The following is a 27769-nucleotide window of genomic DNA, read 5'->3' as shown; positions in this document are numbered from 1 at the left end:
CTATACACATAGAATATTTTCACTCATAAATATCCCAAAATTTAAAAACAAAGATGACTGGGGAAGAACTGTCTACCAACAGCACACAGACGTGTAGGTTTAAAAAAAAAAAAAAACTCACGAAACAACGTTTTAAAAAATACAACCAGTATTCATAGTGAGCGTAAAAATGGTCTGTGTAAATCAGGGAAAAATCCCACATTTCTGTGGGGAGGGTGAAGGGGAAGAGCACAACAAGGTGCAGAGATGATTTTTAAGTCTGTCTGATCACTCAGCCTAAAACCCTGTGGCAAGGTTGTGGCCTTCTGTCCCCTTCCACAGTCTCGTTGGAGAGGCGTGCAGGCCTCTCTCTGCAGACTCTGCATCTGTGTCTCTGAGAGCACCGGCTCCTTGGGCCCCACAGCCTCAGGAAGGAGCCCCAACCCCACCTGAAGACAGCCCCTGGCTGGGATCCCCCGGGGGCAAAGCCTACCGAGTTTTAAAATTTTGAACAAAGTTACGTTCACGCGGCTGTCATCGTGTCTTTCCTGTGCTGTTGCCTAAAGACCAAAAAAAGCAGTCTCAGAAATGCCATTCCTCCAGCGTAAGTAGTTAGAATGCACTAAAAACCATGCACATGCTGTAGACTGAAATTGCTCATGTGGGGGCCCATCCCTACGGAGGAAGCCTCGGCTGTTCTGGAAGCTGGTAATACAGAGAATGTGACAGAGGCAGTTATAAACCCTAAGAGAAGGTTGGTAGGCGTACCCAGGCCAGCGAAATGCCAGACGAACAGCTCGGGCCTTTTCCAGGATCCTTGTCCGCGAGCTCTAACAGAGCCCGGGCAGACTCGGAAACCGACCTTCTTACCCGCTTCCTTAAAATGCCTCCCGGCATCTCCTATATTACATTCCCTCATGAAAAATGCACCATCAGCTCTACTGAGGATCAATCTTTTCTCCTTCCCACCCCAAGTCTGAAAGCATCTGTCTTTGACCCCAAACAGCTGGGCTTCCCTGGCTGGAGACAGAATTCCAGGTCCGTTCCATCCTCTTCGGTGCGCGGAGGAGACTGGCTTTGTCTCCGTCCCCGGTCCTCACGGCGCTGTGGGAAGCATGGCATGCACAGTTCCGTCCGGCCCGCTTTCCAGGAGACGTCTACAGACTCAGGGGCGAGGCCGGACCTTCAAGCAGGGAGCCGAGGTTCAATTTTTAGTGACAGTTCATACAGCGTATCTTCATCTATGATGAGGGCTTTGTCAAGCAGGTACTGAGTGACCTGGAGGAACAGGGAAATCCTCGCTTTGGATTCTTTCAGAACAGGAGTGTGCACATTTTCTGAACGGAATCTGACACAATTCAACATTTTCTCTTGAACATTTAAAAATGTTATATCACGGTTTTAAAAATCATGAATATATTCTCATTGTACAAAAAAAAAAAGAAAAGAAAAGAAAAGAGGAAGGGAGGGGCGAGGAAGGGAAGAAGTGAAGAAGGAAAGGTAGAGAAGGAAGGAAGAACCATACATTTCCAGTTGTCTCCCAGCTCCTCACCCCAGGGACGTCCCTGAAGAGGCACCACTGTTATCATCTGGTTCGTATTCTCCAGAGTGTTCTGTCTTTCTAGATACTACATGTCCTTATAGAAATCTTTTCTTCCCTTATAATTCTCAGGTACACCTTATTCCGCTTCCGTCTCCTCAGTGTAGGTCAGGGAGAGCTCCCCATATCAGCACAGAGAATGTGAACTGCCGGACAACATCAACATGTGATCTCCCCGAGTGCATTTAACAATCTCTTACTGATGGGCGCTTAGTTGTTGTCAATATTTCACGCTTACACAAAGCGACAGTGAAATCCCTGTTAGCATATTTGCTTAGTGCTGACGTGGGAATGTTCTTTTGGGGTAGACGCTAGCAGTCAAATGAAAGGAAATGACACTAAAATAAAAATGTTGGGGCCTGAAGGATTTCTGTGGAAACACTGCTTTAATTTTATTGAGATATAACTTTTGTAAGAAAAATGGATAGTTGGATTAGTTTTAGTATAAATATCACAGTTCAGGACCATTCCCCTACCCCAACAAGTTCCCTCCTTCCGCTCCCCCGTCAGTCTGCTCCCAGGAGCGGCCCGTGCTGTGATTTCTAGCACCATGCGTTTGTTTTGTCTACTCGAGACTTTGATGGAAGTGGAAGCACACAGTCCATACTTGCGTGTCTAGCTTCTTCCGCTCAGTGTAACGGTTCGAAGTCCTTCCATGTTGTGGCGTCTACCACTAGCCTGCCCTGCCGTTGCTGAACGGTGTGGCATCCTACAGATCCGCCACATTTGTTGATCCTTTCATCTATTTATGGACACCTGGGCCGTTTCCAGGTTGGGGCTATTATTAAGAAATGCTAGGAATTTCTTCCTGGGTGGCTCAGTGGGTTAAAGCCTCTGCCTTCAGCTCAGGTCATGATCCCGGGGTCCTGGGATCGAGCCCCACATCGGGCTCTCTGCTCTGCAGGGAGCCTGCTTCCTCCTCTCTCTCTCTCTCTGCCTGCCTCTCTGCCTATTTGTGATCTCTGTCTGTCAAATAAATAAATAAATCTTAAAAAAAAAAAAAAAAAAAAGAAATGCTAGTAATGTTTTATACAAGACTTGCAGTGGGGGTGTTTTCATTTGCCCCGGGTAAATACCTAGGAGAGAGATTCCTGGGTCATAAGGTAGATGCATATTTAATGTTTCAAGCAATATCCACACAGCAGGCACAGTTTTCTAAAGAGGATGGGCCACGTTATTCCCACCAGCAAAGCAGAAGACTTGCGCTTGCTCAGTTCCTCATTTTTTAACAGATGATGCAAAGATATCCTCCCAAAGTGCTGTACCTATAGTGTGTGAGAGTTCCTGGTAGATCCCACACGCTGACGTTTGCTATGACCAATATTTTAACATTTTGTTTATCTGTCAGGTGAAAATGATGCCTCATTATAATTTCCATTTTTTTTTTTCCTTCTCCCTAGTAAAGTTGAGCATTTTAAAAATATTTACTGGCCAGTTTTGATTCTTATTCTGTGAGTTACCTCATCTGTTCAAAGCTGTGCTGATTTTTCTACTGAGTTGTGTATACTTTTCTTACAGACTTATAGGAATACTTTCCTTCTCTTTGTTTTACCTGTTACACATGTCAACTGCTGTGGGCACCTGGGTGGCTCCGCCAATGAAGTGTCCGAGTCTTGATTTCAGCTCAGATCGTGATCTCAGGGTTGTGACATTGAGCCCCTCACCAGACTCCATGCTGGGTGTGGAGCCTGCTTAAGATTCTCTCTCTCTCTCTCTCTCCCTCTGTCCTTCCCCTTGCTTGCCCCACACCCACATGCGCTGTCTCAAAAGAAAACATTTTTTTAAAAAAATCACTTCCTAATCTAAGTGGTTTTATTTTCGCTTTTTAAATTACTATCTTTTGTCACATAGAAGTTTTTTTTTTTTTAAGAGTTTATTTCTTTATTTGACAGACAGAGATCACAAGTAGGCAGAGAGAGAGAGGAGGAAGCAGGCTCCCCACTGAGCAGAGAGCCCGATGCGGGGCTCGATCCCAGGACCCTGAGATCATGACCTGAGCCAAAGACAGAGGCTTTAACCCACTGAGCCACCCAGGCGCCCCCATATAGAAGTTTTTAATTTTGATGCCGCAAACTTAATTAAGCTTATCTTTTATAGCTCATACCTTCTTTGCTTAAGAAGTTCTTTCAAATCCAAAGATTGCAGATATTTTGTACTATATTTTATTCAAATAATTTAATACTCTTATATTTAGGTAATGAACTCATCTGGATTTGTTTTGTGTGAAATGGTATCAGATGGAGAGCCAAAATTCCTATTTCCTTTATGGGACTGGTCAATTTCTTTCTGGCACTTTAAATGTCTCCTTTATTCCATATTAGATTTTCATATAGACAAATTCTGCATCTGGACTGTATCCCATCCATTGAATTTGTATTCCTATGCCAATGTAGTCCTGCATTATTCACTATAGTTTCAGGATATGTGTCTGAATCTGGTAGTGAAAGCTCTTTTTACTCTTCTTATTTTTCAAAAAATCCATTGGGTTTTTTTGGTGTGTTTTGTTTTGGTGTTTGTTTGCCTATCTGAGCTTCTTTATGAGTTTCACAATAAATTTGTCAAGTTCCATGAAATAATAAGGAAAAAATGGCTGTGAGTTTAATGGGAATCTTCCATACTACCCTCTCAATTTTTCTGTAAAGCTAAAATGATTAAAAAAATATCTATTTAAAAATGAAAAATGAAAAAAGGAAGGAAAGAAGGAAGGGTGGGTTGGTTGTGGCTGGGATGGAGGAAGAAAGGGGGTATATGATGTGAGATGAACCTTGAAAGATAAGAAGGAGCCATGTAATGTAAGATTTATTGGACACATCAAGACTTTTTCTTTCTCTATCTGAAGAGCATAAAAAACCTATAAAATATTTTACACAGGGGACAAATATATTTGACTTTATGTTCCAGAGAGTTCTATCTGGCTGCAGTTTGTAGAATGGATTTTGCGTTCTAGAGTGAATGCAAGTAGACCAGGTAACAGACCAGGTAGCTTGGACCAGGGTGGTAATGGTGTAGACAGATTTATGAGAAATATAGAACATACCATCAATAGAGCTTGAGAAACTGATATTCTTTTTGCCTTCTTTATTTCCCAATTAGAGTTGCCAAAGATTTGTCAATTTTCTTGGTCTTTCCCGTGAGTCAGCTTTTGATATTATCAATCCACTTTACCACTGTTTCTAATTCATTAATTTTCACTTTTTTCTTTATTAAGTCCCTTAACAACCATACAATGTTACCTTTGGCTGATGGTCTATTCGATAGCAAGTCTGCTGGAATTGGCGTATCTCTCTGATGATGTGTGATATCTGAGAGAGAAACCATCACAACAAAATCAAAGCCCAAGTATTTCCTTGTATTGCAACACATTCTTCCAGGCCCTATCCACAGGTCATCACACACTTTCTCCAGTGAAATGTCAGAGCCCTGCCCTATCATTTTCTATGCCCAGCCAGGGCTGTCTTGTCCTTCCATGAGCCACATGAAATGCAAACGGCAAGAAGATACTGACTTCACAATCGGGAACAGCTGGCACTGGGTGACCTCAGGTCCAGCAGTGGCAAGCTCTTGGGTGTTACTGACCTTGGGCTCCTTGTTCTAACTTGGTGCTTAGAACCTGGTTGTCCAGCAAGAAGCCTTCAGCATCTGTCTGTCACTACCCTGTCTCAGGAAGTTATTCCTGGAGCTTTATTGCCCCACCCCTTTGCCCAGACTGCATGCAAGCTGAAATACCTCTGCTGAAAATTGCATCGATCAGTCACATCAGCAAGGAAACCCAGTGTCCCCCATCCCTTCTAGCTCAAAATGTAAAAGCAAACAGTGACCTCCGTGACTTAGCCTCTTCTCTCGAAGCCACTGACGTCACTGAAACAGGCTTCTGATGAAATGATCACCTACCATTCTCATCTTGGAGAAATTAACAAGGCCTTCTTCGGTAAAGTTTGGTGTTCCCTCTTCAATAAATGCCAGGTCTGTCAGGTACATCCCCAGATAAGGAACAGCTGGGGGGTTACAGCTGCAAAACCAAGAGACACTGTTCTCAAGCTCATTCACACAAATAGCGACTCCCCTCCCGTGTTTCACAGGAAGCAAGCACGCTGCTTCAACCCTGAAGAACAAAGTCTTTTAATTCTGTCTGCACAAGCACACTCACGATATTATGAGTTTTCAGTACATCTCACAACACAATAGAACAGAAAATTATAGCCTGTGTTGTACCATGTGCCTGAGACAATGGCATATTCAAACCACAGGATGTCTTACAGACAAATACCAAGTATGTGCTAGCGGTACTTGTCTGCGGTACTTATGCACGGGCCGCGCTTCCCCAGGGAGTAAGAGCATGGAGGAATCTTCAAGAACTGGGTAGAAAAATCAATGTCATTAGAGCTTGTAAAGCTTGTTTTCTGCTTTCATTAGTGTTTCAATGTTTTAGAGGGTATAGACCTAATGAATATCACCACTGCACTCTAAAGTGATGCCTTCTTTGTTGTGTTTTTTGATGGGGGGTATCTTGGTCTTCTCAAAGTCAAGAGTTTGGAGGACACAGGCGTTTGAGCCAGAGAGAACTGGGTCTGAGTTCCAGCATGACCACTTGCTAAGGGATGATGGCAAACTCTGTGAACCACAGTTTCCTCGTGTGTTTAGATTAATAAATACCAAATTAAGAAACTTTTTACAGTAAAAGATGGTTTGATTTTAGAGTAAAAGACCATGATATTTTCTTCTTATCTGGGATCATCCGCATGCCACCAGTAGGTCCACAGGACACTTACTGTATGCACAATATTTCAAATGTCCCGAAAAATCAGGAAAATACCAAGATGATGGAAGTTGTTGCCCATTTGTTTTTCTTTTCAAAGCCAAGAAGGAGGTAGGCCACTATTTGTATACTGTATACATTTTTAAAATACATTTCTGAATTATAAATGACTTAATAATTAAGATAAACTTACTTTTTAAGGGTTTCTCTGAGATTTTTAAATCTTCCTTCAGATGAAACAGTTTTCTGAAGCTTGTCCATGAGAGCTTTTGTCTGGAAAGAAATGAACAACTTAGCTTGCCGTGAAAACACTCCTGTGGTTTGACAAAGAGATCCTCAGTTCCCTTCCAGAGTGGCAGATGCTGATGCCTTTATCAGACCGTTGTGATGTGATATGATTTTTGAAATACGGACACGGGGCATTATGACTGAATTTGATGTTTAAAAAAAAAACTTGTGGAGAAGAGAAAGTGACTATACTGCTCGTTTAGCCAAAAAGTGGAAAAGGTGTAGAAAAGAAAAAGTGCGATGCACGAGAAATTAGGGACTTAAATGATCGATAAAGCACACGTTGACTTAGGGAATCTTAAATGGGAGGTCTCATGCCAGGTGGTTTTCACGGTCAGTCTTTTCGGGTGATAATTTCCAAATCACCAAGACACAGATTTGGTTCCTTAGCTATCTTCTGCTACAAACCCTTTGTTTTGTGATCATCTTTCTCAACTTGCTAGAAAAGCATAACTGACATTTTCCAAGAAATAAAACTGCTGTTGACACTGATCTGGACTTTCTCGAATGGACGCGGGAGACCGGGAAGGGGGCACTTGGGGATGATGACCCACTCCCGGTAATACCCAGGCGGGCTGGCAGGAAAAGCACTTGGAATGCCCAGTTTGCGACTCTTCAGACTACTCTGTCTCGGTATGGGGAACAGCTGCACGCTTCATGACAGCTTTCAGAATGACTCAAAGGGGTACCTTCCCCACCCTGGTTCCTGAGGACTCTGGAAGAAGATAGCCAGCAAGGCCTGGGGAGGGACGGCGGGGTGAGGAAGACGGGATGGGGCCTGGGTGGGCTTCCTGCCTGGCCCAGAGCTGGCCTTGGGCTGAAGGAAGCTGTGCAAATTGAGTCTGTCCTAGAGCCACAGACCGAATTTGGTGGGCTTCAAACTGCCCAGTCTACCATGCCTTCTGGATGTCTCCCTGTCTGGACTCAGATCTAAAGAAGAGAGAGCCGCAGAGCAGACGGTGTGATGAAAGAATCTGAAGGAGGCCATATCTGTAACCAGGCACTCCCGATGGTGACTAGACCCAGGTCCTGGGCCCGGGACGATAGCCTAGCACTTCTTTGAAAGCCACTTGGAGTGATGCATTCATGGGATTGAAATGGTATATTCTACTTAACACCTCTACAGGTGGTACATTCAAATTTGAAAAAAATATTTAATATCAGTCTTATCACCCCTATTCCAGGGTCAGTTATCCCTAAAGCTGCATCCTGTCAAAGACATGGGTATCACCTGAGTCAACAACAGGAGAAGTTTAATGTTTTCTTTTCTTTTTTTTTTTAAAGGTTTTATTTATTGGACAGAGAGAGGACACAGCAAGAGAGGGAACACAAGCAGGGGGAGTGGAAGAAGGAGAAGCAGGCTTCCCGCTGAACAGGGACCCCAATATGGGGCTCAATCCCAGGACCCAGGGACCATGACCTGAGCCGAAGGCAGAGGCTTAATGACTGAACCACGCAGGCACCCCTCTTTTTTTTTTTTTCTCAAGTTTTTATTTAAATTCCAGCTAGTTGACATACAGTGTAATATCAGTTTCAGGTGCAGAATTCAGTGATTCATCACTTTCATACAATACCCGGTGCTCATCACAAGTAACCTCCTTAATGCCCACCACCTGTTTAATCTACCTCCTCCCTCTCTTGGCCCCCCCACCCCCGCCACAGTCCACTTTCCCTCCAATAACCTTTAGTTTGTTCTCTACAGTTAAGAGTCTGTTTCTTGGTTTGCCTCTCTCTTTTTTTCCCTCACAATGTTCATCTGTTTTGTTTCTTAAATTCCACATATAAGTGAAATCATATGGTATTTGTCTTTCTCTGACTGACTTATTTTGCTTGGCATAACACTCTCTAGCTCCATCCATGTCATTGCAAAAAGCAACATTTCTTTCTTTTTTGTGGATAATATTCCACTGTGTGTGTGTGTGTGTGTGTGTGTGTGTATACATACATTCTGCATCTCCTTTATCCATTCATCAGTCAATGGACATTGGGCTGTTTCCATAATCTGGCTATTGTTGATAATGCTGCTATAAACATCAGGGTGCAGGTAGCCCTTTTGAGTGGGCACTTTTGTATCCACTGGGTAAATACCAGGTAGTGCAATTGCTGGCTCACAGGACTAATGTTTTCTTAAAGAAGATTTATGAATCCCTTGGTACCAACCTCAGATGAAAAAAGAAATAGGGGAGAGAGAATGAAAGAGAAGACAGAGGAATGACTTACTGACCTTGACGAAGTGTGACAGTGTGTGTGACCAGATAAAATGCTCTTTGTATCCAGTGCCCAATGGCAAGGGTTACCATTGCCTTACGAGGAGGCAAAAGTGAGCCACAACAAGGGTATTGGTATCCAGTTTTTAGATTCTGATATAGCTGTTTGAAGCCCATTTTAAAAACAGTATTCTGACACCATTCATCATAAAATCTATCAAAAAACTAGGAAGAGGGAGTAGTTTCCTCAGTTTTATAAAAGCATTTACAAAATACCTATAGCTAGCATGATCCTTAATGGTGAAAGACTGAATGCTTTCCCCACAAGACTGAGAACAAGGAGAGAATGTCCTTTCTCACCAGCCTTATTCAACATAGTATTCGAAGTTTAGCTAAAGCAATAAGGCAAGAAAAGGAAATAAAAGGCATGAATTAGAAAGAAAGAAGTAAAATAGTTCCTATTTACAGGTGACAACGGTCTGTGTAGAAAAATCCCAGGGACTCTATAAAAGAGCCTCTAGAACTGATCAATGAGTTTGGCAAAGTTGGAGATAGAGGACAAATACCAAAAAAATCAATGACATTGATTAAATTAAAATTAAAAATTAAAACCACAGTGACATTTAAAATTTCTCCAAAGAAAATGAAATATTTAGGCATAAATCTAAAAAATTTACACAGAACTTATATGCTGAAAATTTCAAAATGCTGATTTAAGAAAGCAAAGAAATCCTAAAGAAATGGAAAGACAGACTGTGTGGACTGGAAGACTCAACAGAATAAAGATGTCAGTTCTCCTCAAATTGATTGGTTTACTGAAATTCCAATAAAAGTGTCAGTAAAGGTTTTTAGACATTTTTTTTTTTACAAAATTTATATGGAAAGTCGCAGCACCTGGAGTAGCTAAAATAATTTTACAATAAAGTGGGAGGGATATAGAAAGAACTCACAGATCTCAAAGGTAAAAAAAAAAAAAATCTAATTAAAAAATGAGCTGCAGACATTTCATTGAAGAGGATAAACAGATGGCAAACCAGCATATGAAAAGATGTTTAACATCACTAGCCATTAGGGAAATGCAAATTGAAACAATAATGAGATATCAAAATGGCTAAAATAAAAAAACAGTGATAACACCAAATGCGGGCAAGAATTTGGAAAAACTGGGGGATCCATACTTTGCTGATACAAGTATAAAATGGTACAGCCACTCTGGAAAAGAATTCGACAGTTTCTTATAAAACTAAACACAATTACCATCTGATCCAGCATTTGCACGCTTGGGCATTTATCCCAGAGAAACGAAAACTCAGAGTCACACAAAACCTATACGTGAATGTGCCTAACAGCTTTATTTGTAACAGCCCCAAACTGAAAACAACAACCCAGATGTTCTTCAAGGGGTGAATGGTTAAAATGTCCTATATTTCTATCATGAGGACTACTTAGCAATAAAAAGAAACAAAGTATTGATACATGAAATACAAAATATCAATTTCTATTGATAGGGAATTTTTAAAAAGGCAATCTCAAAATGTCATCTACCATATGATTCTATTTATATAATGCCCTTGAAGTGACAACATTTTATAGAGATTGAAAACAGATTTTTGGTCGCCAGAGTTAGGGAAGGGGCAGGGAGGAAGTGGCTATGGCTATGGAAGGTGGCAGGGGGGATCCCGGTCACAGCACTGTGTTGTATCTTGACTGCAGGGGTGATCAAAGTGCATAGCAGTAAACACACACAGGCCCAAATGAGCACATACGTAAAACAGATCGTCTGAATAAGGTTAGTGATGTTACCAATGTTAACTTTGTGGTTGGGATGTTTAGTTACACAAGAGGTTACTGTGGGGGGCACTAGGTATAGGGTGTAGGGGATTTCTACTATTTCTTCCAAAGTATATGTGAACCTACATGATCCCAACATAAAAAGGTTTTTTTGTTTTGTTTTGTTTTGTTTTAAATAGAACTTAAAAAAGCTGTGGCGAGGCCCAGGCTTTGATCACAGATAAAAGAATTTGCCTCTGGCACCAGGAGGACATGGCGGAGTCTGGAAAATTCCCTCAACGCTGTTTGAGAGGGCCGGGTAGTTATCTGCTAAAGAAGAGTCAGCCTGCCCATAAGGGAGCACCAAGGACAGGACAGCCTCTAGGAGAGGTAGGACATACCCAGTCTCAGAGAAGCCGGTGGGAGCCAGTGAGAGCTGTAGGGCAGATGAGGTCAGCTAAGGCCCCCTGTTCCTGGGCAGGCCAGGCAGAACACGAACACAAACACGAACACGAACGAACACACACACACACACACACACACCCACCCAGACACCCACGCAGGCAATTCACTGGGGCTTGGAGCCGGCAACCAAGTAGGAGAAGACTGCACCAGGAGACCAGTCAGTGCACACTGCCTCCCAGAAGCCCAAAGGAGCCCTCCCCAGCCCTCCCCAGCACCCAGGGAGGAGGCCAGGAAAAAGGGCAGCAGGGAGACTGTGATTTCATTTGAATCGTGAAAAAATCGAATGAAAACAATAGGCATGAACAAGCTGAGTCCCATTAAAAGGAAATTAAGAACACCTCCTTAAAAAAAAAAAAAAAAAGAATGCTTCCTGCACACCTTGTTTTTATGCCAAAAGTTTACTACATAAATGACCAAAACCAAAAACCAAAAACCAACAACAGTGAACGTTGAGTCCCTAGGGCATTTATACGTTTACTTTGGGGAGAAAGAATGCACCCGCCAGGCACTGCTGTGTTCACTCGGAATTCACAGGCCTTCTCTAAATAATTTAGGAGACAACTTCTGACTGGCAACTGCACCGTTTGAGGTTGTCCCCAAATATGTTATAATGAATGTTTGGGGTTGTATTTGTTTTTCTAAATTAACCAATTAGAAGTGCACATGAGTGGAATCAATTAAGTGGTAAGAACACAGTAATTACCCACATTGGCACCTTTCTTTGGCAACTGAGCTGCTTGATGTGGTTAATTATTTTCTAATTCTTCATATTTCCCTCGGCTCTGGGCTCTGGTCCCCCGGCCTCTCCTCTCAGCAGCGGGTGGGGGACACGCCGGCGCTCACCTGCTTAGACACCTTGGCCCAGGTTTTCTTCAGCCTGTAGATGGCGCTTCTGTTTAAGGCTGAGGTGATCTCCAGCACGCCATTGTAGTTGTGCAGGCAGCGACAAATGTCCGCCACGGCCACCCACTTCTCTATCGCGTTGGCACGGGAGCTGACATCGGCATAATTCATTATCTGGGAGGCCACCAGGTTACTCATCTGAGACAACGCAAAAGGCAAGAGAGGCCAGCTAAGAGCCCAAGAAATGCATTCAGGCAAAGCACCTGACTCACCCCATAGAAATGTCAGGAAAATAGGGTGGCAAGGGACATGGAGGTCAATGTCCACATTTAGATACCAACTTTCTGAAGAGACTAAAATGTGTAGTAATGATAATAGCAACAAGAAACCAATGGGAACCTGTTCATCCTCAGAGTGAACAGAGAGGGACTGTTGGGAATCCTTATGTTGGGGGAACAGGTCATTTTTTTTGTTTTTTAATGAATAATTTTGATGAGGGAGTTATTTCTAGTAACTATTGAGGAAATGGAAAAGAATGAGCTAACTCCGGAGGAATGGCAAACTTTGCTGACGATGGATTCACTCCTTGGGGCCTCTCCACATGAGGTCCTTCACCCCTGACGTGTGAACCAGGAAGGCCCAATTGCCACAGAAAAAGAAAACACACTGACCCCCAAGCAAATCAAACTGTAACCTGATCAGGTCTCAAGTCAGACACATTTAGGGACAGGGGAAGAGAGAACATTTATTCCTTATCTCGCTGGATTTTCCCCACCAGAGCGAATAGGACCTATAGTTTCAAGGGTAAGTACGATTACGCTATTAGATAAAACCAAGAGAAAAAGAGGCAGCTGGCACCGCCCAACACTTAGCATACAGAAAGGGAAAGGACAGTTTAGGATTGATTACTAACAAAGGAAATGCAAGGTCTGTAATCTTATATCCATACACTGAATCTGGTGAGTGTACCGATTCTCTGACAATTCCATAGATCTTACAGTGTCTCAGAATTGTACATATTCATTAAAAAATTATTTTATACTGAGAACCTAGAATGGACTAGGCATTCTTTTAGGTTCTGAGAAAAGGAAACACCAATAAATCAGCATCCCTGACCTCAAGCCACTGAGCCTTGTTAGGCAGAAACATGAAGGGAGGCAGACACAAATAAATATCACATAATGAAAGGCAAAGCTAAGTCTTCATGGAGGGGTTTGAGGACATGGAGGTCATGGGGTTATCTGGCCTCACAGAGAGGAGGCTTCCAGAAAGAGGTCATCCCTGCCATGAGTCCTAAAGGATGAGGAGGAGCTAGCAACTGCTTTTCGTCAGAGGAGACCATCTGGAAATGGACGGAGGTAGAAGGCACAGTGTAACAGGGGATCTGGCAGTTGTCTGAGGAGCACAGGGAAGCCACAAGAGAGACACGGAAGCCTGATAGGCAGGGCTCTTGTAGGCCACGTTGAGCCGCTGGGACTGTATCCTGAAGGTGAGAGGAAGCCGCTGACCGTATTTTGTCGTGAAAGTGATATAAACAGATTGGTCTTTCAGAAAAGTTTTTTTTCTGTGACACTGTGTGAAGAATGGGTTTGGGGGCAAGGAGGTGACCGTCGGGATAGTGAGGTAGGAGCTCTCGGAGAAAAGGATGAAAGGTTAAATCAAGGTTGAATCAAGGCAGTAGGAAAGTAGGAGAAAATAGTCTGGGACATACGTAGATTTCAGGCTGATTCGTATATTGGGCAGTGAGGTGGTGTGGGTGACACAGAGTCAGAGATGCCCTCTAAATTCTGTGTTTGGGTGAGTGAGTGTGTGGTCTGGGCCACACACTCTGGGCCAAGGCTAAGAACATCGCAGAAGATGAAGAAGTAGGCGGGGCAGGTCTGGAAGGTACTAAGGATCAGGAGACCCATTTGCAATCTGTTGAAGGCACAGTGCAAGTAGCCATCCAAGCGGGGACCTGAGGGTCTGGAACCTGGGAGGGAACTTCTCATTTGATTGTTCATTATATTCCAAGTGTATGTACAGCACAGAAAACAGAAGTCCACTTCCTAAGCAGGGCCTCTGCTTCTCAGAGAGGAGCCGGAGGGCTCCTGTGTCCTGTCCCGTAGGCAGCAGTGGCATGGGTGCTCCTCGTGGGGTAACATCCACGGAGCACACGTGTAACCTGCAGGTACCCTGCACAAAGCACTGTCTTGGGAATCTACGTTGTTGTTTTTTATTGTGAGGCTGAACGACTTATTAATTTACCTACAGGGAAACCTTGTAGTCTTTTTTAACATCATTATCCCTTTTATTGTTTTTCAGTAGAACCGGAAAGGGAGCCTTCCCTTTGCCTAGCTAAGCCTCAAGATACTCCCACATATGCGGTTCTGTCAAAGGATGAAGATCATTAGAACAGAACTGATTAGGAGTCGGTGGGTATAAAAGTAGCTCCGTCTTACTGCTGGAGAAAAGCAGAGCAGGGAGATGGACCGACAGCTGGTCACCAGCACGCACAGCTGCAGTACCACTGTAATTACGCTCGAAGCGGTCCCTTCCAACCCTGGAATGCATATGCGCTGAGTGTTCAGTAATAATGAGGATGATTTGTACTAACCCAACCTTACTGTCACCAGCACCACCGGGGTCCAGTGACACATGTGCTAGTACAACTAGTCAGTGTTTCACCACGACGTAATGATGATTGTAACAGCAATACCAGCAGCAATCTATGCATTATTGAGCATTTACCAGACTTGAGTTTCATCAGAAGTGAACCTCTCATGTCTGGAAGTTAACTAGAAATTATTACATCACTGTGAGCTCTTAGAGAAGATTGAAGATTTAAAAAAAAAAACAACAACAAAAAACTTTCATCAGTTTTGTTTAAAAAGTGGGGGGCAGACTTGCTTTATTTTTGGGAAGGAGTCGTAAGACCTTGATACTCAGCTTCCTATACCATGCCCAAGTTTTATTCTTATGGTTACTCACATCATTGAAGTGCTGGCTGGTTTTCATAATGTAAGGTGTTCTTTCATTTTTATCCAGCTTCATCCACCCCTGCCCAAGAAATTCTCTGTAAGTTCAAAGCAGAACAGAAAACCAGTTAAGTTTTTAAAGTGGCGACCATGATCCTGAACTATGAGTACGAATATTATATACATTAAATTTGACCATCTCAAATGAATTTTGGCTCATCTCCAGCATTTTACCACTCAATGCCAAAAAGAAAAAGATTTTTCAATTTCCACCTTTCTCTTATAAATGTTTAGAATTTTGTCCTTATTAGGATCAAGATAAAGGCTCCTCTGAAATTGGAACACAATGACCATCACAAGAAGAATAAAGGCATTAAGTACTAACTCAGGAACCAAGACTATTTTCCCTGGATCGGCTTAAAAAAATTTTAAGCCTTAGCAGAAGGGCTGAAAAATCCATCACTACCAAAAATATTTATTAGGAACAACGTGTGTTCCTCCACTTTGCTCTGATATTCTCCAGGACGATGTCAAATCCTCGAGCAGGGATTTCCCTCTGCTCGGCCAAGAGCCCAGAACAGGACACATGGTGAAGGCCGCATAAACACTTGTTACCACTTCATACGGGGAAGGCAGTTCCAGTGGTAGGAGCTCAGCCTGCTGGAAGGTCTGTCTTCTGAGTAAGATCCCTGCCCCTTCCCTTGGCTCCCAAGCAGCCCACCAGATCACAGCAAGCAACGGACAGGCAAGCTGGGGCATACGGCAAGTGTTTTGTATTGGCTTCACAAAAGAGAACCTGAAGTGACATTACTCTGACACAGTCTTAATCCAGAAATGTGGAGTGAGTTCCTGCAAAAGGTTTTTTTGTTCCTCCAAGTTCCCGCAGGGCTGTTGGATGTAAAGGTATGGCAGTTCCACAGATGAAAATAATGGGTAGATGTCCAAGCCAGCAGGGAGGGGAGGAGAGGAAGAGAGAGTCCCAGGAAGAGACTGACCATGGGGGTTTGGCCTTTGCTCTTTCTCCTCCTCCACAGAGCTAAGTCAGGTTCATCTCCCCCTCCCCGAATCCCCACAGACTAGAGGCGCGTCAGGAGGTGGGGAGAGGCACTGTGGTTTCTTTTTCTCTTAGAGGGAGAGAGGGAGAGAGAGAGAGAGAGAGAGAGAGAGAGAGAGAGAGAGAGAAAGTTGGGGAAGGGCAGAGGGAGAAAGAGAGAGAATCTCAAGGAGGATCCATGCCCAGGGCTGAGCCCAGAGAGTCAATCTCATGACCCTGACATCATGATCTGAGCCAAAATCAAGAGTTGGACGCTTAGCTGACAGAGCCCCTCCCAAGTGCCCCATGGCACTTGTGGTTTCTAACTCAAGACTTCAAGTAGTCACTGGGTCCTTTTGGATAGCCAATAGTCCACATTTCATTCCCCCCAACCTCATTCATCAACGGAGATGGGGAGGGTGAGAAGATACACCATCTAAAGAACAGCCTGCAGGGCATCTTCTGGCCTGGGCCCTTATGCCTCTCTGACCGCCCACCGCCGCGCCTGACCCCCCAGCATCATCATGGCCTCTTCCCTACCTGCGACACGGGTCACATGTGTATCTCTTGCCCAGCCCCTCCTTTATCCTTCATTTAGCTATTTCAAGGACGTGGGCCAACAGTAGCCATTTGTCCAAAGACCTTGCTTGTGGAGCTCCTGATTTTGCAGTGGGAAGGGACTACAGGCCCCCTCATGCTCTACGTGAGAAGGCTGAAGCGTGACACGGCCACTTATCATGGGGCAGCTGACGCCCCAGGGCTCTGCTCTGCACGCACTCAGGGAGCACTCCATAGCGGGAATCTAGCCACACTGTGTCGCAGAGTCTCATAGGTCAGCAATACCTGTTGACTCGTGGGAGCGGGTGAGGAGTTGTAGCCGAATTCCCAGATTTTACCCATCATCAGTGCTTCTCAAAGTATAGTCAGATCACACAGTAGCATCTGGGATTCTCATGGAAAATGCCATTTTCCTGGCCTCAAACCTACTAGAACCCAAATCTCTTAAGGGGATATCTAGGAATGTACATGTTTAACAAGCTTCCCAAAGGACTGCGGGCACCACGCAGTTCGAGAACTATGGTTGCAGCCATAGTGACGTTCCTATAATCAAGGGGGTGAGAATACAAAGAAATTCCCATTCCATGGAAACTGCTACACAGAGAGAAACATCCTGACAGTCCCCGGTGTCTCCAAAGCCATATTTCTAACATAAACTGGGACCAAAAGGCATTGGAGTCAGACCAAACCACCCTAAGATTAAGACTCACACCTCTGTGCACACACATCTGCCTGAGGAGTAATGGCAGCTCTAAGCCCCCGGGGCCTGCCTGAGGGGCCAGCAGCGGGGAGGGCCGCACTCACTCGTAGGGAATGCTTCTGAAGACGATGTGGTCCAGGAGGGTGATCTGCTCAGCCAGCTCCATGGCTGACAAGGTCTCAAAGCACTCAGCCTTCGGACAGTCTGCCTGCAAGAGAGGAAGGTGGGGATGACACGCGCTGAGACCCCGTGCCCGCAGCCGCTCAAGGACAATGTCCCTCAGGGATTCCAGCCTCGAAGACAATGGCAGAAGGCTCGGAAATACCAGCCAGCATTCACAGCAGGGACCAAGTGCTGACCCCCGAGGCGAATCTAGGTCGTCTCACTGTGCTTCACCGAGAACGGTGCTGGAGCCCCCAGTGCTCAGTCATGGCCCTAACAGTGCTCACCTTTGAGAGGGAGTCTGCACACAGTTGTGCTGGATGAGACCACGGCTGGACTTACCAGTTGAATTATATCCTCTAATTTTAGGTGGATGTCATCTTGATCATCTTGGGAAAGGGCCCTAAAATAAATAAGTAAGTAAGTAAGTAAATAAATAAATAAATAAATAAATAAATATATCCTCCATGAAAAGAAAACAGGCATGCCAGGAATGAAATGACCATGAGCAGTTCGGTTTTCCCTGGCTGGCAAGCTGGAGGGTTTGGGGTCCACAAGGCTGTGCCGCCAGCTGGAGGCTCCAGAGACATGAGCTGGAGACGGGAGGTCAAAGAAAGAGAAAAACGCATGTGTTAAAGACACAGGAGGATCGCTGAGAGGGCTGGCTTAGCCCAGGGAGCCAACTTGTTACATACAAGGTGGTAAATAAGACACCCACCATCAAAGCCTCCCCATCCCCGTGCACCTGTGCACCAGAAATTCAGGGGAGTTCCTGGGGGACAAGAATTTGAACGACACAAGGCAGCAGCCAGCAGGTAAACTCTTTTCCCTTGATTCCCAGATGGCCTTTCCTGAGACACATTTGGTGCTGTAGCCCCACACACATAGCTACTCAGCTCACAATATATTTTTTTTTCTAGTGATGAATGACTGCATAAATACCTAAGTTAATTAATCCTGAAGTGGGTGCTGGTTTCAGAGTGGGAGTGATATTTCATGTCCAACAGAAGTTCAGAGTCCAGGAGAATGATACTGATTATATAACTTGCCATCTGGGCCAAGCATTTTAAGTTCGCCAAAACGAAGGCATGATCATATATTAGAAGTAATAAAATGTTTCAACGCTCCCAAGCCATGTAGCCTGTCTCCTAGAGGGGGGTAGTTTTCAAAGAAATAATGACGTGATGTTCACAGTTCTCTGAACTGATGAAAATAAAACTCAAAAATACGAAATCGACAGAGATGGGTGACTGTACACTCCCCACGTGCTGGCCACGTGTGAGCCATCGGACATACACTCTCTCGTAGCGTAAAAAGTTCCTTCCAAGTAAGCACTCTGATCTCCATTTCACAGATGAGGAAACCAAAGTTCAGACGAACTAACTTTCCCAGGGTTCGGTCAGTGAGCTGTCCTGTTGCTCTCGCCTGTCTTAGGCAGTCATGTGAAGGCACCTCTTCAAGGATCCAGCACAGAACACATCCAAAAAAGCCCAGTCTCCTTCCTCTCTCTTCCTCTCTTACAAAAGCTCTTGGCTGTTCACCAGGGAGAAGATTCCTTCTAGAGTAAAGGAGTGGCTGTCTTCTTGTCAGCAATGAGCCGTATCATTTGTCAGCGGAAAGAAATACTCATCACATGAGAAAAGGCAGATGAAGGTGAGGAAAAAAATAAGCAAATGCAAGTCTTTCTCCAAAGACTATTAAATCACACTTAAGGATTCCACATAGGGGATAAAAGCAGCTCTTTCCCAAAGTTTATGTCATTCTTTCCAGGGTAGTCTAGGTTCCTGGAGAGAGTTCAGTAGCCACATAACTATCTGTACCGATGGAAAAGATCTTTCTTTTTTCTTTCTTTTATGACGTTGGGCAATTGTTTTTCCTTGGAAAGAAGTGGTCAGGATGTTGGTTAGCTTCTATCAAATGTTCCTTTCATCAGTGATCTCACGCTAATGTTCCAAGATGTGTCCTGGTCCTGTTCAATTATCTAATGTCTTCTCTTTTCCCAAATGCCTATTGATGCTTCTTGGGACTTTGTGAGGTTTGTGGGTAACCTTTTCATGACCTAAACCCACTCCAGCTGCCCACCCATGAAGTCAGTCATCGCTTGTTTTTGTTTTTTGGTTGTTTTTTTTTTTTTTTCATTTTATGGCATGTTAGTTGTCTACCAAGATCTATATCTACATAGATTCAGAAACCAGCTAGTCAGACAACATTGGAGAGGAAGTGGTATTTTAGAAACAGAAAAGTCTTGAGCAGAGGTCTTTTTTTTTTTTTTTTTTAAAGATTTATTTATTTATTTAACAGAGAAAGACAGTGAAGGAGGGAACACACAAGTGGGGTAGTAGGAGAGGGAGAAGCAGGCTTCCCGCCGAGCAGGGAGCCTGAGGCGGGGCTTGATCCCAGGACGCTGGGATCGTGACCAGAGCCAAAGGCAGACTTAACTGACTGAGCCATCCAGGCACCCCTTGAGCAGAAGTTTTTAGTCACAAACAAGACAAAAAACTATGTATGCCCTTTAAGCTTCTTCATTATAAAGTAACCCCTGTGAGACAGAAATGGTTTATTACTGGGAGCTTTCAGTTTCCTGTGTAAATGTAATGTATGTTTAAATACATTTCGTGTTTACATCTCGGTATTATACAGCTTGACTGCAATACCTCTCTAATGTCAGGGCTCCATTTGACTACAGTGTGATATGTCTTTATCTCTCACAGCCACAACTTGTATTCGCTGGGAGGTATGTTCATAAATTTTCCCTTAGAGGGAAGGTCTCTCTACCTCTGGCCCAGCTCCAATAGAGGACAGACGTGTTTCTAGTCTTCAGACTGTCTTCGTGCATTAATGGACAAGCCAAGACACTGGGCTCCTTTCACATCTCCCAGTCAGCGTGATCAGTTAAAAATATGTGCATTTATAACGAAATGCCAAATAAAACATTTAAAAGGAAATAGGATTATTCACGTTCTGCAACTGGAAAAGTCCTCTTACAACAGTGGAAATCAGATAGGCTTAAAAACAGAGCCAGGAGCAATTGGCCTCTGTCCCTAGACTGGTCCACACTCTCTGGGCGGACTACATGCTGCTGAGACTGGCAGGCTTACGCCCATGGCATGACCTGCCTCCGTCTCTGCTCCTCCTCACTTTGTGATTGATTTAATTGCTTGTAGCGTCACCTGCTGGGACCTGCCAGACCACCCCTTCCTTCCTTTGCTTTCTTGGGCATGGCTTTCCTTCCTTCCAGGCTTACTTGAGCCCATTGCTACCTATGCTCTGGCATATTTTTTTAAAAAGTCAGATGTCCACAAATGCATGGAAACCTTGAGTACTAAAGTCTCCTGGTTTTGGTTGGAAATAATTCCCTGTTTGTTTCCAAATTAAGAAATAAAGTAACAGGGCACCTGGGTGGCTCAGCGGGTTAAGCCTCCGCCTTCAGCTCAGGTCATGATCTCAGGGTCCGGGGATCGAGCCCCGCATCCGGCTCTCTGCTCAACAGGGAGCCTGCTTCCCTCTCTCTCTGCCTGCCTCTCTGCCTACTTGTGATCTCGCTTTCTGTCAAATAAATAAATAAAATCTTAAAAAAAAAGAAAGTAACAGAAACATCTTTATAATTTTCCACATAATTATTATTATTTTATATAATTGTCATATAATTATTGTAATTTTCATATAATTATTAAATAATCCTTCTGATTATTTATTATACTCCATGATGGTATTTTTTTCACAAAGAATTTCATGAATGAATCATGGCATTCCATCAGTGATGGTTATATTGAGGTCTTACCTCCTACTCTACTTTCTAATCATTCTGACATGATTTTAAAAATATAAATATGGGGGCGCCTGGGTGGCTCAGTGGGTTAAAACCTCTGCTTTCGGCTCAGGTCATGATCCCAGGGTCCTGGGATCGAGCCCCGCATCCGGCTCTCTGCTCAGCAGGAAGCCTGCTTCCTCCTCTCTCTCTCTGCCTGCCTCTCTGCCTACTGGTGATCTCTCTCTGTCAAATAAATAAATAAAATCTTTAAAAAAAATATATATATATATATATAAAAATATGTAAATGTCATACATATAAACACAAGTATCTGTATGATAAGTTATCAAAAACCTGAAAAATTAATGTATCATTATTCCTCCTATAAGCACAATCATGTGCTGGGGCAGGGACCCTTAAGCTTAGTGCTGGTGGAATGAATTACTTGGCAGAGGGACTTCAATCAAAGATCAGTAGTTTTCTTGCACCGGGATTTTTTCCTTTCTTTTTTTTTTTTTTTTTTTTTTTTTTTGCACAAATCTATTCATTCACTTGTTGGGTAGATAAGTTAGTGTCTCCAAGACCCAGCTGACCCAACTGGGACTCAGGGTCTGGCTGTTTGCTCAGCTAATGGGCTGGTGACCCACTGGTATCTGTCCGTTTTAGTTGATAGGCTCAGGGCTAAACAAAGACTTTTGTTTGTTTTGGCCTCATGGGAAGAAAGGAGGTCAGAGGTAGGAGAATGGATGGTGTGATATATGTTCTCTGCTTGGCTCTGTGGGTGAATTTTGAATGGTTATGGTGAAAGATGTAGAACCAGGAGCCAAAGGATCTATTTTCACCAGAGACCTAAACTCTTGGCTGGGTGAGGCGCTCAGGGGTGCATGTGGCTTAGGGATGGGTTGGGTGGCATCTGGGTCAGCTTTTTGATAGGGAAATTGTGGCTTTAAAGCCCTGTCAGATAGCATTCTTGTTAGAAACAATGGTGACTCTGATAAGGTCTCTCCCTCAAGTGGTGTCTGGGGCAGGGAACCTGAATAAAGACGCTGAGGCAGAAAAATGACTGGGTTTGTTCCAGAGCACACATTTCTTGGGACTTTCGGAATACTTTGGGAAGATTTTGCAAGGGACCAGAAGTGTGGCTGGGCAGCTGGGGCATCCCATCAACAGAACTGCTTTTTTGTTTTGCTTTTTACTTCCTTTATTCTTTTACAAAATAGCAAGTGGTTTAGGACAATAGTTTCTTTTGTAACAACTATATTGAAATATAATTCCCATGTTCAAATAATTCATCCACTTGAAGTGTACATCTGAATGATTTTTTTATTGCATTCATGTCTTTATGCAATATTAAATTGACTTTTAATGTTATAATCTCTTTGGTGTAGACAAGGTGATGAAATCTAAGGAAAGCTGAGTTTGACTAAGACCTAGCTTGGTTTTGCTTGCTCTGTATTGCCTTGATGGAAGAAAGTATTTTTCCCAAGAGCTGCTGTCAAAGCTAACAGTAATAATAACAGTAATAATAAATGTAGCAGTAAAACAACTGCTACTTATGTTTCAGGTGTGTTAACCTCTTTGTACAGATTATATCATGTGATCGTCACAACTCAATAGTAGGTACTACTAGTCTCATTTTATACATAAGGGAACTGAGGTTTAGACTAGTTAAGAAACTTGACAGCTGTAAGGAGCTGAACCAAGATTTTATCTGTGAATCCTGCAAAACTTAGAATCAAACTCAGCTCCATGTCATTCTCCCAACTGTACCATCTACTAAAATTTCTATTTCTTATTGATCCCACACCTTTAATTCTCAGGTCATCTATTCAACAAAAAGAGTTAGCACAGCTTAAACCTGATAAACAGTAAGGCCTGTAATGGTAAATAGGATTCATCTTAAGGGCCAACTCCAATCAATGACGTGCCAATTAACGGAGTTCTGAGCTCACCCACTGGTACAGGCAGAAAGCCCTCAGGATTGATTGGTAATGTCTGGCATGGGTGTTGTGAGGGGATGGGCAGCATGTTTGTCAATCCTGAGAGTCTTTCCCAGTCTGAACACCCTCACTTCCCAGAAGCTGCCCAGTCAAATGTCCCTGGGGGCATAAACTTCTAGAAAATTGTTTCAAAATATCAGTGTTTGAAATAAAAACAGCATAATAAAATGTTTATATAAAGAAGAGAGGAATAGTAATCATTCACAGATACCACTTATCCACTGAAACCAGGCTTTATCTGGAAATGTATTTACAATTTTAAAATCTGAAAATAAACACAGTAACAGAGGCCCTAAGCTTATTTAGGTGTTTTCATAGGATGGAAAAAGGTGAAGAGGGCTCTTAATAGATTCTTAGAATTGCCCTAATAAAACACCACAAACTAGATGGCTTAAAACGACAGAAATTTATTGACTTAGAGTTCTGGAGGCTAGAGTCCAAGATCAAGGTGTCGGCGGGGCCATGTTTCCTCTGAAGCCTTTAGAGGAATCCTCCCTTGTTTAACTTCTAGTGGTTTGTGAGCAAATGGCATTCCTCAACCTACAGCTGTCTCACTCCAGTCTCTGCTCCATCTCCCTGTGACCATTTTCAGTGAGTCCTGGGATCGAGCCCCACATCGGGCTCTCTGCTCCGCAGGGAGCCTGCTTCCTCCTCTCTCTCTCTCTCTCTGCCTGCCTCTCTGCCTACTTGTGATCTCTGTCAAATGAATAAATAAAATCTTAAAAAAAAAAAAAGGACAGCCTGAGATACACATAAAATGTAGAAAACATATGTAAGTATTTGTTTAGATGTATACAATATCAACAAAGAATGAAAATCAGGATAAGTCCCTGCCCAGATAGATAGCCTGCTACGTCTGCTATTGCCCAGAGATGGGAAGGACCAGTTACAGCATCACCCAGCAGGGAGCTATTTAATGTGGGTTGTTGAGTGTGAAACAGTAGAACAGGTCACTCTAAGTACTCTCTGTGATGCCCGAATACAGGGGTATGGAATTTTTTCCCTAGTATTTAGAAGGTTCCAAGGACTCTGTCTCAAGATCCTCCAAGCTTAGCGCCAGCAAAGAGCCCCCTGATGTGTATGGCTGTGGCTGAAAACCTGGGCCATCCAGTGGGAGACAGACTTTTAATAAGGTGAGGTTGGCATAGCCTTACACATAATTCTCATTACTGTGTTATGTTAGTCACAATACATCATTAGTTTTTGATGCAGTGTTCCAAGACGCATTGTTTACATATAACACCCAGTGCTCCATGCAATACTTGCCGTCCTTAATACCCACCACATAATTCTAAGAGCAGCCTTTTGAGGTCCACTTTCTTCCTGGATTGTATTTTGGGAACTGGGATCAGTCTATGAACTTTATGCTTCCAGAATCTCCACCTAGAACTCTCTATTTAACATCTTGAGCAATATTAGGGAGAAACTTGAATATCTCAACCAAAAGCACCAGAGTCCTTGAAAAAATTTAGGACTTTTTTTTTTTCTATGCGAACCCCGGAAATCAGAGAGCCTTTCTTCTGTACTAATGTCTAAAGACAATTCCCGAAGTCTTAAAGGCAACAGAAATTAGTAAGCCTCAGACAAGATAAATGGGCCATTTTTTAGAGTTGTCCTAGGGACTTGGACTGGCCCAACATTAATCTCATCACACGACTTCGGGCTGTTACTGGTCTCCTTCCCAGAGTAGGTGAGGGCTCCTCAGAGAACTGTCCCACTACTTGCTGGCTCTTGCATGTGACGGGCAGCACTGATGTATACCTTTCGGCTCTGTTTTAGCTGCGTCCACACCCTCCGTCTTCTCCCGGAGCAGAAAGGCAATGTCATCTGAGGTTTATCATAGAACTCATCAAAGTAAAGGAAGCTTTATCTAAATTCTTTTCAGGAAACATAAGGGCCAAAAAAAATAAATAAATAAGCTCAGACAGCTCAGACCAAGTCTATTTGTGTCTGAGCTTGACTCATATGGCTTGATCTTTATTTTTCTTTCCTTAACTTGCTTGGACACGGATATGTGTTGTTGACACCGCCAATCTCGAGCAGAGTCAGGAGGAAGAGGAGGGTCTGGTGTCATTTGCGCCCCACTGACAACTGGTGCTCTTCACAGGTCTTCCACAGGAGAGGGATGTGCAGGTGGGTGTCTGACTCAAAACAGTCAGTTTGATATGTCCTATCTATATTTTGTTTCTGGAAGTAATAATATTAATATACATCCAAGAGTTCTAACATTGTCCTCTTGTCTGAGCCATGACGTAGGATTCCTGCCAATAATCCTATGGAGGCTTTGCCTGTTGCAGGCTAAGCAGCCCTGGAGCTCTAGTGCTTTTGCTTGGATTCCTTGTAGAGGATTGACACAGTCTCAACGTTTTGGTGACATGAAGAATTCCGGCTTCCTTGACTCTATGTTGCTCTCTTTCCGGGACACACAGAAACACTGAATTTCACTGTTGAGATCCCAACTAATCAGCTTCAGAGTGACAGTGAACTAAGGATCTCATCAGACAGGCTAGGGACCCTGGGAGCAGTTGCTCCCCAAAGACCCAGAGCCAGGCTTGCAATAAAACCATTTTTCCGGGGTGCCTGGGTGGCTCAGTGGGTTAAGCCTCTGCCTTCAGCTCAGGTCATGATCCTAAGGTCCTGGGATTGAGCCCCGCATCAGGCTGTCTGCTCAGCGGGGAGCCTGCTTCTCCCTCTCTCTCTCTGCCTGCCTCCCTGCCTACTTGTGATCTCTCTCTGTCAAATAAATAAATATTAAAAAAAATTTTTTTTCCTTGTGACTAAATGATATCTCTGCTGTGTGTTAAAAAGTTAGTCTGTGAAAAGCTGCACAAGTACAACATTGCTTTGTCTTACAGACTCTGTGACCCAGGAGCCCCCATATGTTCCATAAGCACTATCTGCAGCTGGACCCTCTGCCTCCAAGAGGCTGGATTTGTTACTTGCATCGACGGTGAGATGGTAGGTAACCTGTGGCATAGGTGAAGCCGGAGAAAGGTATGTAAGAGATAACCCATGTGCGCCAAAGTGGCCGTGCTTCGGCTTGCCTAGTTTCCAAATGTGGTGGTTCTGTAAGTCAGTCTATCTCTGGTGAAGCCACCAGGACCAAAGTTTGAAGCCTAAAACACTCTGAGGCTTCCTAGCAAAGCTTTTTGATTTTTTTGATTCTCTCCCTGCCACAGGCATTAGCATAACCTACTGAACTGTTACGTGAGGAGATGGTTGGAGAGAGGAGACAAGGCGCCGGAACAGCTATGGTGCTTCTCCAGGGACAAAGGCCTCAGCATCCAGACACCCTTAGGAGGGGGAGTGGCCTCTTCTTTAAAGCTTGGCTTTTGCGGTTCTTTTTGCCTGACAGCTTGCTTGACGTGAGGCATCATTCGCAGTTTCTCTGAATTATACCCTGTTAGTTTCCTTCTTGGCACTCATCCCCACCTCTCATTTTATCTGCTTTGCGTACTGACCATCTCCCCCAGATAAATAAGCCCCCAAAGCAAGGAACTTGGTTTCTTTTGCTCACCGCTGTATCATCATTGCCTAGCACAGCACCTGGCACTTGGTGGGCTCTCAGTAGCGTTATTTAATAAATGCTTTCTGCACTGCTTGCTGGTGGAGGAAGCCACTCTAGGCTTGCCAGGACCCACACAAGAATGCTGGTGTCAGCTGATTGGGCACAGTGGGGGCTGTGAGGCCGGAGAACTGGGCCAGTCAGAGGGCAAGTGGATGGGCCCAGGGGCACAGGCAGTGGAGAAGTTCGGAAGCCAGCTTCCCTCAGCCTTAGGATACCCAGTGGCCAGTGTTCCCCGGGAGCAGGATCCGGACTTATTTTGGGGGAAAGAGGCAAATGTCAACTAAATAAATTCACTGGGAATTTTATGAAAGCTCAAACAGCACCAGTACACACACATTCAGGGTCTGCCATGGGGCGCAGAACACCTGGGACACAGTGCACCGGCCTGACTTTCAGGTTAAGAGCTCTAGAGCTCCATACTGAGCTCTCTGATCAATCTCTTATTACACACACACTCACCATATAGCTAACATATTCTAGTACAGATATATCAAATATATCCTATGTAGGAGAGATGTATTTTAAAATATCAAAACAGAGAGGGAGGCAAACTGTAAGAGACGGCTAATCATAGGAAACAGACTGAGGGGTGCTGGAGGGGAGAGGGGTTGGAGGATGGGGTAACTGGGTGATGGGCATTAACGAGGGCACGTGATGTAATGAGCACTGGGTGTTATATGACTGATGAATCACTAAATTCTACCCCTGAAATGAATAATACACTATGCATTAACTAAATTGAATTTAAATTAAAAAAACTAAAATAAAATCAGTTTACTTACTGTGCTTTTGTGCTGGTGCCATAAGCCATACTCATTTGTTTCAGTAAAATTATTGCAGTTTGATTAAGTATTGCTTCTTACTGCCCCTCGAGTTTGGACTTTACTGTCCATCTTTCCTGTGACTGAACCAGCGCTTGGTGCCTCAGTCCCCACGAAACTTCTAGCCCAAGGTGACTGCTTGCTGTCTGAGCTTCCACAGCACTCCTGGGCTGCTCACTCATCTCCACGTACGCTGCACAGGTGTTTGACACCTGTTGGTGAGCCCAACTGTCCTGTAGCTCTTGTCAGGATAAGGAACTGCCCACTATGCGCTTTCTTCCCATCCAATAGCTAAAATCTTCAAGTACAAG

At 43.9% G+C, this 27769-nt stretch overlaps 1 protein-coding gene and 1 long non-coding RNA gene across 2 annotated transcripts; one reads left to right on the top strand and one right to left on the bottom strand.

Moving 5' to 3' along the window:
* Positions 1-1164: 1164 nt before the first annotated feature.
* On the bottom strand, positions 1165-19416 carry LOC111148244 (ras-specific guanine nucleotide-releasing factor 2-like). Its single transcript, XM_022504703.1, has 9 exons — positions 19388-19416; positions 17661-17721; positions 17261-17364; positions 14879-14963; positions 11909-12106; positions 6529-6608; positions 5471-5588; positions 4813-4881; positions 1165-1257 (listed from the first exon to the last, which is right to left on the bottom strand). The coding sequence occupies exons 1-9, from the start codon at positions 19414-19416 to the stop codon at positions 1165-1167; spliced, it is 837 nt and encodes a 278-aa protein (XP_022360411.1).
* Positions 19417-24996: 5580 nt separating this feature from the next.
* On the top strand, positions 24997-27020 carry LOC111148416. The gene is made up of 3 exons (XR_002640696.1): positions 24997-25202; positions 25925-26027; positions 26249-27020. It is a non-coding gene; the product is annotated as an uncharacterized LOC111148416 (long non-coding RNA).
* Positions 27021-27769: the final 749 nt, after the last annotated feature.

This window comes from Enhydra lutris, unplaced genomic scaffold (genome assembly GCF_002288905.1).
Source record: "Enhydra lutris kenyoni isolate GAN:26980312 unplaced genomic scaffold, ASM228890v2 scaffoldscaffold19, whole genome shotgun sequence".
NCBI lineage: Eukaryota > Metazoa > Chordata > Mammalia > Carnivora > Mustelidae > Enhydra > Enhydra lutris.
The sequence above is the reverse complement of the archived record's forward strand: the minus strand, read 5'-3'. Positions and strand labels throughout refer to the sequence as shown.